A 14,787-nucleotide genomic window follows, 5' to 3' on the forward strand; every position below is an offset into this window, starting at 1 on the left:
GAAAAATGCACTAAGTCAACATTGTTAAGGTGTCGTATTGTACTTATTTATTGAGCTATCATGTTAGAAAATTAAAGAGAATTAATTAAGTTGATGTTTGTTTTAGTACCTAGGTACCTTAAAATTTTACGCTAATGTTTTTTTAGGTATTTTCACTCCATTGATAAACGTAAAGTTCTTGTGGCCTAAATCTAAAACCTACCTAACCACAGAAGCAATGATTAACAGCTAGAGTCAGGCCCAGATTTAGAATTAATGGGGGCCCTGGGTCCACCATCAGCTTTATTTGACGTTTATAAGCGCATTGTAATTTGCCTACTTGGAAATAAACTATCTTTATCATTTCCAAACCATTTATATTCATAAACAATTCTGTCGGATGTTACATTATTAAATAAATCATGCCTATCTAGACATTTTATAAAACAAAGTCCCCCGCCGTATTTGTCTGCTCACGATAAACTCAAAAACACTTTCATGCGGTTTTCACCTATCATTAATTTGTAATTTGGAAGTAAACCAGCGTTTAAGCTACAGTCCACTTGTTATTTCGCCACCTTTACAACACCTGAAACCAGCGAAGACTAAAGGTTTAGGTGTATAATTTGTAAAGGGTAACCCGTGCGAATCCGAGCCGGTTTGCTAATTTACATATATAAATTTTACAATAATACCTATAGTCATAATACATAATTGAGCCCACTGCTTGGGTGCCCGGGGCCCGGGTCCCTAGGCCCAGGCCTTGTGGACCTAAATTGGCGGAAATCCGGCTCTGGCTAGAGTCCGACTAAACTAACTTTGCACTGACTTGAATAGAACAATGTGAGGGAGTTTCATTATAAACATCATATTTTCATAGAAATTTAACATTATTGATGACATTGCCATACTTTTTCATTTCAATGTCATGCAGAATTAGCTTGGTTCAGTTCTAGTCTCATTTTTAGGGTTCGGTACCCAAAGAGTAAAAACGGGACACTATTACTAAGACTCCTCTGTCCGTCTGTCTGTCACCAGACTTTATCTCATGAACCGTAATAGCTAGACAGTTGAAATTTTCACAGATGATGTATTTCTGTTGCCGCTTTAACAACAAATACTGAAAAGTACGGATTCCTCGGCGGGCGAGCCCGACTCACACTTGTCCTGTTTTTTTTTCTAACAAAAATGAGTCATATGGCACGTTCCCCTTGCTCATAAGCCTGTGCCTTAGGGCCGGTACAGACCAACTGCAACTTGTATGGGAATTGCACACCGATGTTGCAGTTAGCCCTTAATAACTGCTCAAAGCAGGTGTGAGTCGAGAGTGCCCAAACAATTGAGTGAAATACTTGACACCGATTGAGAAGGAGGTCCTGGGTTGCCCCCTTTCAGTTTATGCATGCTGCGAAGGGTCAAAATATCAAAATAAAGCATTGTAAAGCTCAAAATAATAAAATTGTAAATTCAACATTTTATACAATACCATGTTCATGATGAACCAAAGCATAAGAAATCAAACAAACATTACATATTTTGAAATATTTTTTATTGCCAAATTGTCATCTTAATTTTGACTTATCCCATCAACCAGGAGAAATTCATACTTAAAATAAGTAGGTAGATCTTAATAGATATATGAAATGTCATAGACTAACCAAACAAATCAATGTAATTTACATTCATCATTGAACATTCATAAAGGAAAACTTAGCTCAAACAGTCCTTAAAATAATGTGAAATCCAGATTCTGTCTCAATAGGCTTACTCAGTTGTCCAACTTTAAGCTTAAAAGCCTCTTCTTCAAATGGAGCCTGCATTTGGCCTCGCCCAAACATTCCTAGATCACCACCTCGCTTTGCCGATGAGCAATCTGAATACTTTGAGGCAATATCCACAAACTGAGCATTTTTGGAAACTATCTGCTTGCGATATCCCTTAAGGGCATCTAAAGCATCCTCTTTAGATCGGTCTATCTTCTCATCTCTCCATGATGACGGTCTCCGGCTGCCAGCATGCTTGATCAGGATATGGCAGCAACGGATCTCACCTGGGTCCGCAGGGGCTTCTGGCCGCTCCCACTGTGACTTCTTTGTGTAACTGTTGAGGAAATATGTCATGCCAGTAGATCGGCTGGTCCGCATCTCCCATCCTTCAGGCAGTGGAGCGTCGCTGTCTTGAGACATTCTGCAATATTTGCGCATGGTTGTGGTGGATTGTCACAAATAATTTCACAAGATGGGTTTGGTAAACAGTTTATTCAATATTTGATATCAAGTATTTATGGTCTTATTTTGTGATAAGAACGTTTGCAATGCAATTTATGCAATGATGAAATTACACAGTCACGCGTCAAAAAGATTGACAGTGTACTGTTTTTTTTTCAATTAGTTTCTAAATAAATGTCAGGTTAAAAAGACGGCTCGGCTGGAAACGTTAATGGAAGCAATGCATGGAAACTAGGTAAAGCTTTGGTTCATCAGGAAAATAGTACAATAATAAACTGACGAATGTTTACATACAAAATGTTACCTTAGCCGCAAACAAACTAACCTACTCGAGATGAAATAAACAGTGTGTTATAGTGTATGTGATAATATACTTAAAAAGATATATGAATCTGACCTTGTATACTCCAAATCAAGCAGATAGCGTCCCAAAAAATAGTAATAACACGCACAAATTTGTGTTAAAAGAGAAAATGCAACATTTATGGTGGGAGTTTACGCGCTTTCGTCGGGATGACAGTATTGACAGTTGACAGTAAGTATTGCCAGCTAAGTCGGCACAAGCATGGCATTACGCCACGTTCATTTATTTATTTCAGCCTTTTTTTAACAAACGTATAATGTTTATTTTATCAAGGAGAACTATTATATTGTAAAGTTTTCTGTCTAATGCGTTATTTTTTTACTTTTTTCATTGTATATTTATTAGTTTTAGTGTTAAGCGCCATCTATTTCTATATTTTAGAAACTTTAAACCACGTTTTAAGGGTGGCTGCGACATCTAGCGGGCAACTATAGCACTATTCAGCTGTGTCACGTACGTAATTCACGTAACCAAATATTTTTTTCTTGCCCGAAATGAGAAGATGGAGCTAATGTTGATTGTTAGAATTATAATGTTAATAAAAATTAAGTCTGTTCGGAAAGAGAAGAGTCGTAGAATGTATTGGGCCCCATACATTCCACGACTCTTCTCTTTCCGCACACACTCTATGTATGTAGGTACAGTCATCTGCAATAATATGTTACATAACATAACGAAGGCCGCAAAAATATCTGACACGATCTTATGTGGAGAGCCATAAGAGTGTGTCACATATTTTTGCGGCTTTCGAAGATTAACACCTTATCGCAGGTGACTGTACTACATTCTCTTTGGTATTACATACTAAATAACCGGACAAGGGCGAATCGAACTCGCTCATCGAGGGTTCCGTATTCCGTACAGTATTATATTCTTTGGTTCCGTACAAATTTAAATTAAGTACCTATATATATTATATTGTTATTTTTTATTTTTTACAAATTTTTAGTTTCGAGATTCGTCCATGTACTTGTTGCTTAAGATGATAATTATTACTTCACAAATTTCATAGTTCTAGGTAATCTAGGTCAACGGGAAGTACCCTATTAATTTTGATTCCCTTGAGAGTGTTGAATAGTACTAGTTTGTGTTACAAGGGATCAAAATGATATATTTCCGTCAAGGGGAAGCGATGGATTCATTCTAAAGTAGAATCCTGAGCGTAATGAGGGATTCAAGTGTTACCGCCCAAGACGGAATAATTTTGATACCGTGTGACTAGTGATGTGCCGCCGAGAAATTACGCACTTACCGTAATTCTCGTTAGTGAAAATTACCGTAAATTACCGAGAATTTACGGTAACTTACCCATGAAGTATATTAAATTAGGATTGAATTTTGCTTACAAGTTTTGTGGTTTTAAAGTATTTAAATGTTTTTTACATTATTATTATTCTGTGATATTATTATTTTTATGTTATCTGACACGTGGTTGATTGGTATAATAATTTCTAGTCTTATTTCTCCTTATATTAGTCCCAGCTCTATCTGGGCTTCTGTGTACGGCGGCGGAGCCAAACCGCTTTTTTCTGGGTTACCAATGTTACCATAGGATTTAGGTTCTGGGCTTTCATCTCCCTCTTGATATTGAACTACCATGTGCCGGGAGGTCTTCGTCTTCCCAGGAATGTTGTGAGGATATTGTATTGTATTGTAGGACGGGCAGATTTCCGTAACTCGATGACGGGCGCCTTTTTTTTCATGACGGGGGGTGGGGGCTAGTCCAGCCAACCCAACCCCTCAAGAGGAAGGGTCACCCTTCCTCGTGCTGGATCCTGAAAGAGCGACTTCGTGAATCTTTCATTGATACCAGGCATGGCCTTTCGGCCTCCAGCCTGGTTTAGCCAGTGTGCTGTTTCTTTGTACGTTCTAGCAGCAGTGAGCGTACCTTGCTAAAGTAGATCGGGAGAATCATTTCCGGGCCAATCGCCTCCGCACCTGATGCGTTTTGATGTAATTATATGGCTCAGGGCGATTAAGAGTGCTCTACTGTCGGATAGCATGTGGATGGAGGATCCTACTACCCTCCTTTAGGGTTTGCACGACGGATCCGAAATGTATGGGAATATCCGCGGATCCGGATCCAGATCCGGATAATTTCATACATTTCGGATCCCGATTGCAAACCCTACCCTCCTTGCAGTGATGGCAGCCGCCGCATTGATGATGCCCATGCACTCAGCTTGGAATATGAGTTATGGGCTCCTAGCGGAGTGGTTATGGACACGTTCAGGTCTTCTGAGAAGGTTCCAGAGTCCGAATCACTGTCTGTTTGGGGATGTCCGCTGAGGGGGATGGCCTCTTGCTGTATGTGTAGGTGAAGCGATGGAAGGTTTAGCATGCCCTGAAGGGCATGAATGGCTGCAGACTGTGTGGACTTCTTGTTTTGTAGGGATGTTTAAGAGATTTAACTGGCAAACTATCAAACGTTTCATGTGGCCGGACCGGACCATCCTAAGCCTTCTTTTAGTTTGTCATAAATAAAGGACCACTCTGAAAGATCCTCTCACGTGCTCATTGCGCTATCGAGACAAGTAACAGGACATAGAAAAGTCGAGCGCTATAAATGCAGGATCTTGAGGGCCATCAGGAACTATTTTAATCCGTTAGTACCCACACAGTACAAAAATGCACTTTCCACGTGTTTTATTTTTACTGCGGTAACTGGGTACATTGCAAACCCAGCGGATAAGCGTTTAAGTGAGGTAAATGCAACTATGGGGTTATTGCGTCTCTCCGTTCTTTCTCGAATACGATTGGTCGAAACGCCCTCTACTATGCAACGTTTCATGCCTGAGCTACTTGGAAATGAAACGTTGCATAGTAGAGGGCGTTTCGACCAATCGTATTCGAGAAAGAACGGAGAGACGCAATAACCCCATAGTTGCATTTACCTCACTTGACCTTACCTGTTTACAATATAAAAGCCTACTTAACTTAAAATAAACACGCGACGTAATAAAATTGTATCTTAAAACACACTTGTTGTAATGGAAGTCATTACAAATCAAACTTTACCTTACACATCAATCCTTGCTTACATATGACATTGAAATATAATATCTGGGAGACCGAGCAGCTTTGCTCGGAAAACATATAAAAGCTCAAAAATCAGCGTTTTCCCAGAAATAAGACCTAGCTAGATTGATTTTTCGCCCTTGAAAACCCCCGTATAGGAAATTTCATCGAAATCGTTAGAACCGTTTCCGAGATCCCCGAAATATACCTATATAAATAAATATATAAGAATTGCTCGTTTAAAGGTATAAGATATGTTTTTTTTAGATTACACAACATTTTGAATTAGGTATTTAAAATCACTGTCATAACTATGAGATGATTTTTATACATTTAAGCTAAAATAATAAAGAACTCACTTTATTTTTCGTTAGGCAAGTTTGATTCAACCTACTTTCATTAAAAACACTTAAATCGCATATCAAATGAAACTTATTAAACATTAGTAAAATAGGGGAAACTGGGGAGGGTTGATCATCCCTTTTGTTTTTAGCATACATTTTCTTAACTATTTGTAGTATTGAAAAACTTTATAGACCATACGACTCAGAATTTATCTCTTCATTAATAGTTTAAATTAGAACAGATTTGTTCAATAAATTAGATCATTATTTAATGAAAACCCATACTGTTGACTTTTACCATGTGTCCTCTATGTAAGGGAGACTTGTTTACCCCTGGTCGGGAGCCTTGATCTTAGGGGGATCAAGTGACCCTGGTTCTTGGGACACATGGTAAACATATTTTTACCATGTCTCCCCATACCAGTTTCTCATTGATTATATAACTCGGATCGCTATTAGCAATGCATCTATAATTTGTAAAATACACAGCAAACATATATATATTGCACCTTCCATGCTTTGAAGTTGTATTTCCGGTAATCAGATGTCTAAGCCGAAGGGATCAAGTCTTCCAGATTTGGGGACACTTGGTAAAAAGATTTTAAGTGGCAATGTCATATTTCGAGGGTAGTATCTACATTAATTTATTCACTTTATCTACAGAAAATTAATATATGAAGATATCAAACACATATTAATCCATAATCTTATACTTTAAAAAAACAATGTAATCGTATTATCCATAAAACAACATAAAATAGGGAATCAATTTTTGTACCAAAAAAAAAACGAAAATCTAAGTTATTAACATAAAATTTCTTGTAACAAGTTAATTTTTTTAAAGTTCTTATGTAGGTATTTTTAGCGTCAGATACCTACAGCAATTTTAATTTTTTTACCCATCACTGGTCGTTATTGTTTACTATAATAAATAAGTTTAGAAATTTACTGCTCACGTTTCGAGGACGGTGTTTGAGCTGCATAATCCTAAAATCCTTTCTATGGACCGTCGGTTCTATAGTACATAAGGTCGGAAAGCCATTGAAATAGCATTTTATCCATAAAAACAAATATCGCCGGTTGAAAACCAAATATCGTTAGAAGTGTTTTTTGTCGACCGAGTAACATCCCCTGTGTGTAAAACGTTTAACTTGATAAAAAAGACCAAGTACGGGTAGTTCGTAAAATGTTGATGTCAACTTTAGTCAGTCTTTTCAAAGGTCACGGGGTTAATTCCGTTTTCGGAGTCGGTTGTATAATTAAAAACTGAATTATACGCCATTAAATTCCGTTTTAATAAACAATAATGAGTCAAAAACCTTGAAAGTTTAAATCAGTGTTTCTCTGGTCGTACTTTCGCGGCATGATTTACTAAAGAAAAGAAAATATTTATGATAGCTCTATGAATCATTTTGTAAGTAAATTTATTACAATGTATGTATACTTGATCGCTTTGGGGGTGACATGATCCCGGAATCATATCTCCCCTGAAGAAAAAGACAAAGTCTCCCCATACATAGTAAAATTATAAAACGTGCCGTACTCGAAACATGTGTTCGCGTATATCAATGTAATCCAAGTTAATCATCACTTCAATAAACAACAAATAAAATAAGCACACTCACTAACATCATTTCCATCTCATATTATAAAATAAATCCAGTTAAAGCTTACCGAAAATTGAATATAGTACGCAGAAAATCTTTCACCGTCCGCCATTTTTGAACCACTGACTTTTCCGATACAGTGCCATGACAGAATGTGAAGTTAGGAACGAATGAATGAGTGTTACCAGCGCAAAAAATTGTATCTCGTTTGGTTTGATTAAAAATGAAGTTTACCAAGTGTCCCCTAGGGATCGACCCTCCCCACCCTCACCTAATGTAATATTATTGTGTATTTAATCTCTAACATCTAATTACATACATCATTGAATTCATTGATAAAAGTTAAAATTTCTCTTAGAAAAATTACCCGAGAACATTCGCGGGGAAGATTGCCCGTAATTTACGGCGGTAATTTACGGTAATTTTGGTAATAAACTAGTTCCTCTTGCCAGATCATTTTGAAAATTTCTATACAGATTGTATTACCTAAATAAGAATCAATTCTGTAAAAAAAAGTTTAAAAAAATTTAAACTTAGACCACTTTCTCGATAATTACCGGTACGGAGAACGTTACCGCGAAAGTTACCCGACGATTCTCTCTGTTCTCGTAATTTACGGTAACGGCACATCACTACGTGTGACACATACTGCTTTTCACATCAACTGTGAGGAAAATAAAAAAATCTTAGTGTTGACACAATCTGATGCTTAAACAGATTATTTAAGCTAAAAAAATAATGTGCAAAAAAATGTAAAAATAGTGTGACAGAAAAGTGTTACTTTGATCCCTCCTAGCAGGGAGGAAAAGTGCAACTTTGATCCCTCCTAGCAGGGAAGAAAAAGCTCTTTTCCGAATAGGAGGTGTGAAAATACATACCTATGCGTTTTTTGCGGCATAAACGGTCGTATCTTGTTTTGCGTTAAGTAACTTAGAAGTTTGATTTTTTTGACAGCTTCAAGAGACTGTAGACCTGAGTAGGTCTAGGTAGGTATAAGGATCTAATTTCAACTCGATACCTCCACGCGTTCCCGAGATAAGTAAATGGTCTTGCTTGACACTCTTGACAGACAGACGGACGGACAACAAAGTGATCCTACAAGGATAAGGGTTCCGTTTTTTCCTTTTGAGGTAAGGAACCCTAAAAAGTAGGTAACGGACATGATCATATTGTGCACCACGGATTCTTTGCAGATTCCTTGGCATCTATCTAGGGTACCTACCTACCTACCTGATTTCAATACCTAGCTTCACACTCTGACGCGGAGTGTTTGACACTTGCGCCTTGAATGTTGTACTTAATCACAGAAATGTTGACTTCCCGTGATGAGTTTGTGCAAGAACAATGAGCTTTGTATGTGCTACCACTTACATTAGGCAGATACGACCGATTAAACTGGATAGGGACTTATTTAAGGGACTACCTTAGCACCTAGGTAGTAATTAATCTTTTTCATTTCGCATGCTCTGAAAGAGGGTCATTGTTGTTCTAAAAGGTGTGCAGAAAATGATACGTTTCTGCACTAGAGATGGCAGCTTTGAAAATTGAAACATCACCATTAGTCCACACAAATTTATTTAAAAAGTCTCAAGGTCTGAGGTCTTTACGCCCGTATGGTTCGCTTCCGCGGATCGCTGGTACTCCCCTGGCCCTGGCGCTGGTGGTCGGCGCTGACGAAAGGTGGTGGAGGCCCCGGAAACGGAGCTTCACGTCTTCACAGGGGGTAGCCGGCCGGCGAGTAGGGTGTGGCACCTCGTCCTGGGCGCATGATGGGGGTGAGCCGTCGTGTGCTAGCGGGGACGCAGGTCTTGCAACACGACGCCAAAGGTTTCAGTCTAATAAACGCACCCTGTGGATAAACGACCCGCATTAGATTGGGCTCCTCCGTACTTGATTGCCGTCGATGATGAGCACCGGGGAATAAGCAAAGCAAGGGGAAACCGCATATAGTTGGTGTAGGTGCTCAAAATCAGAACGGAGTTACAGAAGAAAGAATAAAATACAATAAAAGAGAAAATGTTCCATCACAATATTCTAAAAGAGGGTAGCCGTAAGTAGCATGACGCGGCATAAGGCTGACGCAATACCTAGCTCGCATTGCGGCACTCTAAATACGAACAAGCATTTAACACTGTAAGCTTAACACACTATTCGATATCGCTAAATACTAAAATGTCTTATAGCTAAAAGCGTTAACGTTTTAAAATGCATTCTTCAAAACTTACCCGTATATGGGGCGCGAACACACTTAATTTAATCTAAGAACATCTCAAGGACAACTAAATATGTAGTTGTGAGACAGTACAATAATCTTTAAATATGGTCGGACGCGACCGGCGCGTGCGTCCCGACACGAAAATAAGGTCCGTGCGGGCGCAGCGCGCGTCCGACCTCAATCGTCTCCGCAGGGGAATGTCTCCGACCCGCGTAGCACTCTGGTTATAAAGACCATATGCAGAAAAACTTGTCCTGCAACCAGTCGAGACGTTAAGGCGACGCCTCGCACTAATACCGTTAAGGCGATGCATTACATTCAATATTATATAAATGTATATTATATTTATAATTATTATTACTCTTATTAGTTTATAATAGTTATTATAAGGTATATTATAACTATTATAAGTTAATATCGTTAATTTACTTAATTATATTGTTTATGTAACACTACGTTACAAGTCATGTACTTTCCTCGTATAAAAGTAGAGTGTTTAACTCGGGTGAAAGGCATCATTTCAGCTTCGGACTATTGGCGCTCTCACTGCGTTCGAGCACCAAACTACCTCGGCAGAAATGAGTGCCTTTTATCCCTTGGTTAACAATCTACTAAACCTTCTTGGCATTAATAGCTCTATATCGTTTCATACTTACCTATAGGTACGTAAGATCACCAATGTATAATACTTACTTAGTGGTAAATAATTAAATTTCTTTAGGTAAGTACCTACCTATACTAACCGGATTTAAAATACTTACTATTGGCAAGGTGCGAAGTCGGTGGAGGGGGAAGTGGCGCTGATCGTCACAAACACAGGTAATATTTATATTATGGAATGTCCGACATTAGTACTAGCACAGCCGCTTGAACTAATTTTACTCCATAAGATTTAACGTAGAAACTAGAAAGTCCGACAAAATGAGGGCTCCATGCAGTCGTGCACCTAGCGAATAGTTGGTCAAACCAAATTTGTCAGTAAATAAGAACAAAAAACTATACTCATCCTTTTCTTTTGGGTGCTAGTGTAAGACAAAGATAGTATCATTCTCTCTGTCTATGTTTGAATGTGACAGTCCTTTGACATAACTATAATAATAGGTAGGTACATTGTCATCGTATTAATACGTTGAGGATGTACTTACCTTTAGCCAAAAAAATGCACGGCCGAAGAAACACGTACTCCAAGGATCTCCACAACGACAGGTCTCGATTTCCGGCGATCTTGAATGAATCGTTGGGCTGTTTTGTGAAGGGCATTCATAAACAATTTTTTTCGGTAAGTAAACATATAAAAACTCAAAAATGTGCGTTTTCTCAGGGATAAGACCTAGCTAGATCGATTTTTCGCCCCCGAAAACCCCCATATAGCAAATTTCATCGAAATCGTTAGAGCCGTTTCCGAAATCCCCAATATATATATATATATACCTACAATTGCTCGTTTAAAGGTATTAGAGTGGTATTAGATATAAGATAAGTAGACACTACTCGTATGTACTTAGAAGAAAATTTAAATCCCACCAAATACATTTTCATGTAAAATGTTGCTAAGACGAAGAAACCATAGGGCTCGCACTGTCAAACGTTATCAGATCTCTTGTTGAGCCAAGCTTCTAAATATACAAGCCCTAACTTCACAAACTCTACAGTCTACACCTTAGTCAAAAATGTCAAAATATGTGGCTTAATTATATGTAGTTCGTTTTTTTTAGCATTAGAAAGAACTTGAAAGAAGTTAAGCGATTTTGACATGTTTTTTAATTGAAAAACACTTTTTAAAAATCAATATGAAAGCAGAAGACTATAAAAGATCGTATTAGATTCATAATTGTTACATATTTACCGTAACTTATTTTTAAAATATGTTTTTCAATTAAAAGACACATCAAGATTGTTTACATTATTTCTAATGCTAAAAAAAACGAACTATAGCATGAAATGTAAGCGTCCATTTTACATCACAAGATATTTGTTTTTTTGGAACCACTCCCCTCCCCCCTTTTCTTTCACACGTAGTACTGTCACATTTGACATGTCCTCCCCCAATCCCTGTTGCTGTGACGTAATATGTGGATGACCTCCTAGGGAATGGGTGGAAACTTATAACTCATGGTAATACGAGTATCTCACTATATGCTTTGAGCGCTCCATTTCTTATAATATAATTGTTCAATTATTTAAATCAAGTAGGGAAAAAATCAAACGAGTGGGTCCCTACGTATTGGCCCGCCCCCCAACCCACGCAGTCCGCAAAGTGACGCCTTTCAGAGCTTCTACGTAGGCCAGCAATATTATAAGTCCCACGCAAAGCAGCGTCAAGCCCACACAGAGTGAGTGGGACCAGCAGTTCGAACGAGACAAAAATAAGTTCTCTCTTTTAGTTAAAAATGTTTAGCAGGCGTAGGTATACTAAATCATGAGGTAAGTATCTTAATAAAGTCCACTTGTTATTATAATTAATTTATTCATAAACGCACTACAAGCCTCAATTATAGTTCGTTTTTTTAGCATTAGAAATAAGGTAAACAATCTTGACGTGTCTTTTAATTGAAAACACGTTTTAAAAATAAATAATGGCAAATATGTAACAATTATGAATCTAATACGATCATTTAAGTATATTTCTTCCGCTTTCATAAGTAATGGTTACTGATTTTTAAAAAGCGTTTTTCAATTAAAAGACATGTCAAGATCGCTTATCTTCTTACTAATGCTAAAAAAACGAACTATAGCTATCGTTTGTCTTAATCAATCATTTTGACTTACATATATATGTATTTGTCGTGCGTGATAGCTACCTACATCTACTATACATACATACGTTTATGTTTCTCAAAATAATGACCCAAAGGTATTTCTTCGCTTGCAGCTTGAACCCTAAATATTTTCACCACACACGTGCTAAGTCGCAAAACATTTTATATTTTCCAAACGATTTTCGTGACACAAGTGGAGTCAGCAGTTTAGCACGCTAGACCTTGCCCACACTTACCGACCACTTTTCGTCATCTGATAGGCCAAGCTGTCTAACCGCTGTCGGGGTCAAGACAAACTGGGCAAGAGAAAAATATTTTGTAAATATATAGGCAGTTCAAATTCACCTCTGGGGCATTAAGCTACCAACTGTCAAATATCAGACCGTAGGTAGTTGTCACCAAGTTGTCACTCTTGTATCTACTTACCTACAGGTCACGTTCGTAAGCGTGGACACTTAATTGCATACCTATATCAGATGAGTGGTGCCGCGGGATAACGGGATTGATCTCACTTCGTGTTCCATAAGGTTGGATGTGAAAAAGTCAAGTACCTATACTCGTATTCAGAAGAGGCAAAATAAAATTGATACTTGTTTGCTAAATATAATGAAGTTTTAGGGTTAGGTACATATTTTTGGACACTATAAATAAGACTGCATTTCTTATGTTTCTTGTATTTGTTTAAAATAAGTGTACCTACATATTTATTTACGTTACTATAATTATATTTTAAGATAAAAGTTTTCTTTTATAAAAGAATAATATCCACTGTGTCCGGTGGATGAATCTGTGACAAATGAGAGTAACATGATACTACTTTATCCGAACATGAAAGAAAGTAGATTATTGTTCTAAGCATCATAATATATTTATTAGGTGGTAGGTAACTCGACAGTTACTTACCTACACGCACCAAGACATACAGGCGTATTCTGATTTTTTGGTTGAAGTAATGTTACTTTTGCATTAATATAGTATAAAGAACTGGATACCCAATCAGCCGCCAAAAATGGCCCCACAAAAGTGATGTCAAAACAGATCATGCATTACTTTTTCGTTTAGTCTTGTTTGAAACGCTCAAATGTGAAGTTGTCAACAATTACGAAATGTGCCGTTAAAATATGTAAAAATAACAATGATAAAACAAGGAAAAAGGATGGAATGTATTTCTTTCGGTTAGTTCTTTGGATAGCATTACATAATTTATGTAATCTGGTGGTAATTTTATGGTTTTGAATAAATTAATTTGTTAGTACCAAAGAAGGGATGTCAAGGAACAAAAATCTAATGAGTCGATGTGAGGTCAATATTTTTTTATATTTTTATATGGAATTCATAAGGAATAATATTATGTTTAAATTCAAGATTTCCAAGAAAACCTATGCGACGTGCAAAGTGGACTGCTATTTAATTATAACCAGAGATAGGGGTGATGAAGTTTTAAACAAGGCAAAACGGCACTTGTGTGTTCGGCCCATTTCCCTGTTTCCGACATATACACCACCAATAAGGGCTTATATCGACTAACTGTAAATGCTAAACCTGTCTGAACACAGTGATAACCACAGGATTTTTTTTATAAACTATAGGTAGACTTTATAAAAAAAATCCAATCAGTACCTAAATGTCCCCGTGCACCCGTGCTATGAGTAAATGTAGATCTTAAATACACAGTTATTTAATAAGTAGAATTTATTTCAAGGAAATTAGTATTTAAAAACGTATACTTACGAATTAAAAATTTAATTTGTTTGAATTTGAACCACGAATTAATTTTATTTGAGCTCCCGATTAAATTAAATTTGTTTTATTTATTACTTCAATTGGTTTTCCTGTACAGTAATACATATTAAAGTGTACCAAAGTGACTCCATTCGTTCATTATTCTCGTTTGACGTTGTTTGACGTAAATACGTTACGTTTAGTGCCATCGGACTAAATTTTTTAACAGTGTTGGTACTTATGTTTGCAAATTTGACACTTAATGCTTACGACATTAAGCTCTTTTCTGTACGAAACATTTATCTTGACTCAAAATTTACGTAAGCGTTTTTATCATCAATGCAAATGGTGCGAAATGTCATTGGGATCCACATTTCTTGACGTTTTTGTTCTGCTTTGTGTGTCTATTTCTTTTATATTAAGTCAGTGTACTTTTGACACTGACAGATCAGATCGATAACTAATCCGGATCTAATTCATAACCTGTTATTAAAATCAGAATACGGCTGATACAGTCGTAGTGTTATACGTTAAGAAATCATACACCTACC

The 14,787-nt window shown here is 37.2% G+C and overlaps 1 protein-coding gene across 1 annotated transcript; it reads right to left on the reverse strand.

Moving 5' to 3' along the window:
• Window positions 1-1,577: 1,577 nt before the first annotated feature.
• LOC134648616 (putative peptidyl-prolyl cis-trans isomerase dodo) lies at window positions 1,578-2,728 on the reverse strand. Its single transcript, XM_063503108.1, has 2 exons — window positions 2,605-2,728; window positions 1,578-2,166 (listed from the first exon to the last, which is right to left on the reverse strand). Exon 2 carries the CDS (start codon window positions 2,163-2,165, stop codon window positions 1,695-1,697), a length of 471 nt encoding a protein of 156 aa, XP_063359178.1. The 5' UTR covers window position 2,166; window positions 2,605-2,728; the 3' UTR covers window positions 1,578-1,694.
• Between the last annotated feature and the right edge of the window lie 12,059 nt (window positions 2,729-14,787).

The sequence above is a fragment of the Cydia amplana genome, chromosome 1 (genome assembly GCF_948474715.1).
Source record: "Cydia amplana chromosome 1, ilCydAmpl1.1, whole genome shotgun sequence".
NCBI lineage: Eukaryota > Metazoa > Arthropoda > Insecta > Lepidoptera > Tortricidae > Cydia > Cydia amplana.

Bases quoted from the DNA above. Each gene is read 5' to 3' on its own strand.
- LOC134648616 (XM_063503108.1), bottom strand. From the start codon at position 2,165: ATGTCTCAAGACAGCGACGCTCCACTGCCTGAAGGATGGGAGATGCGG.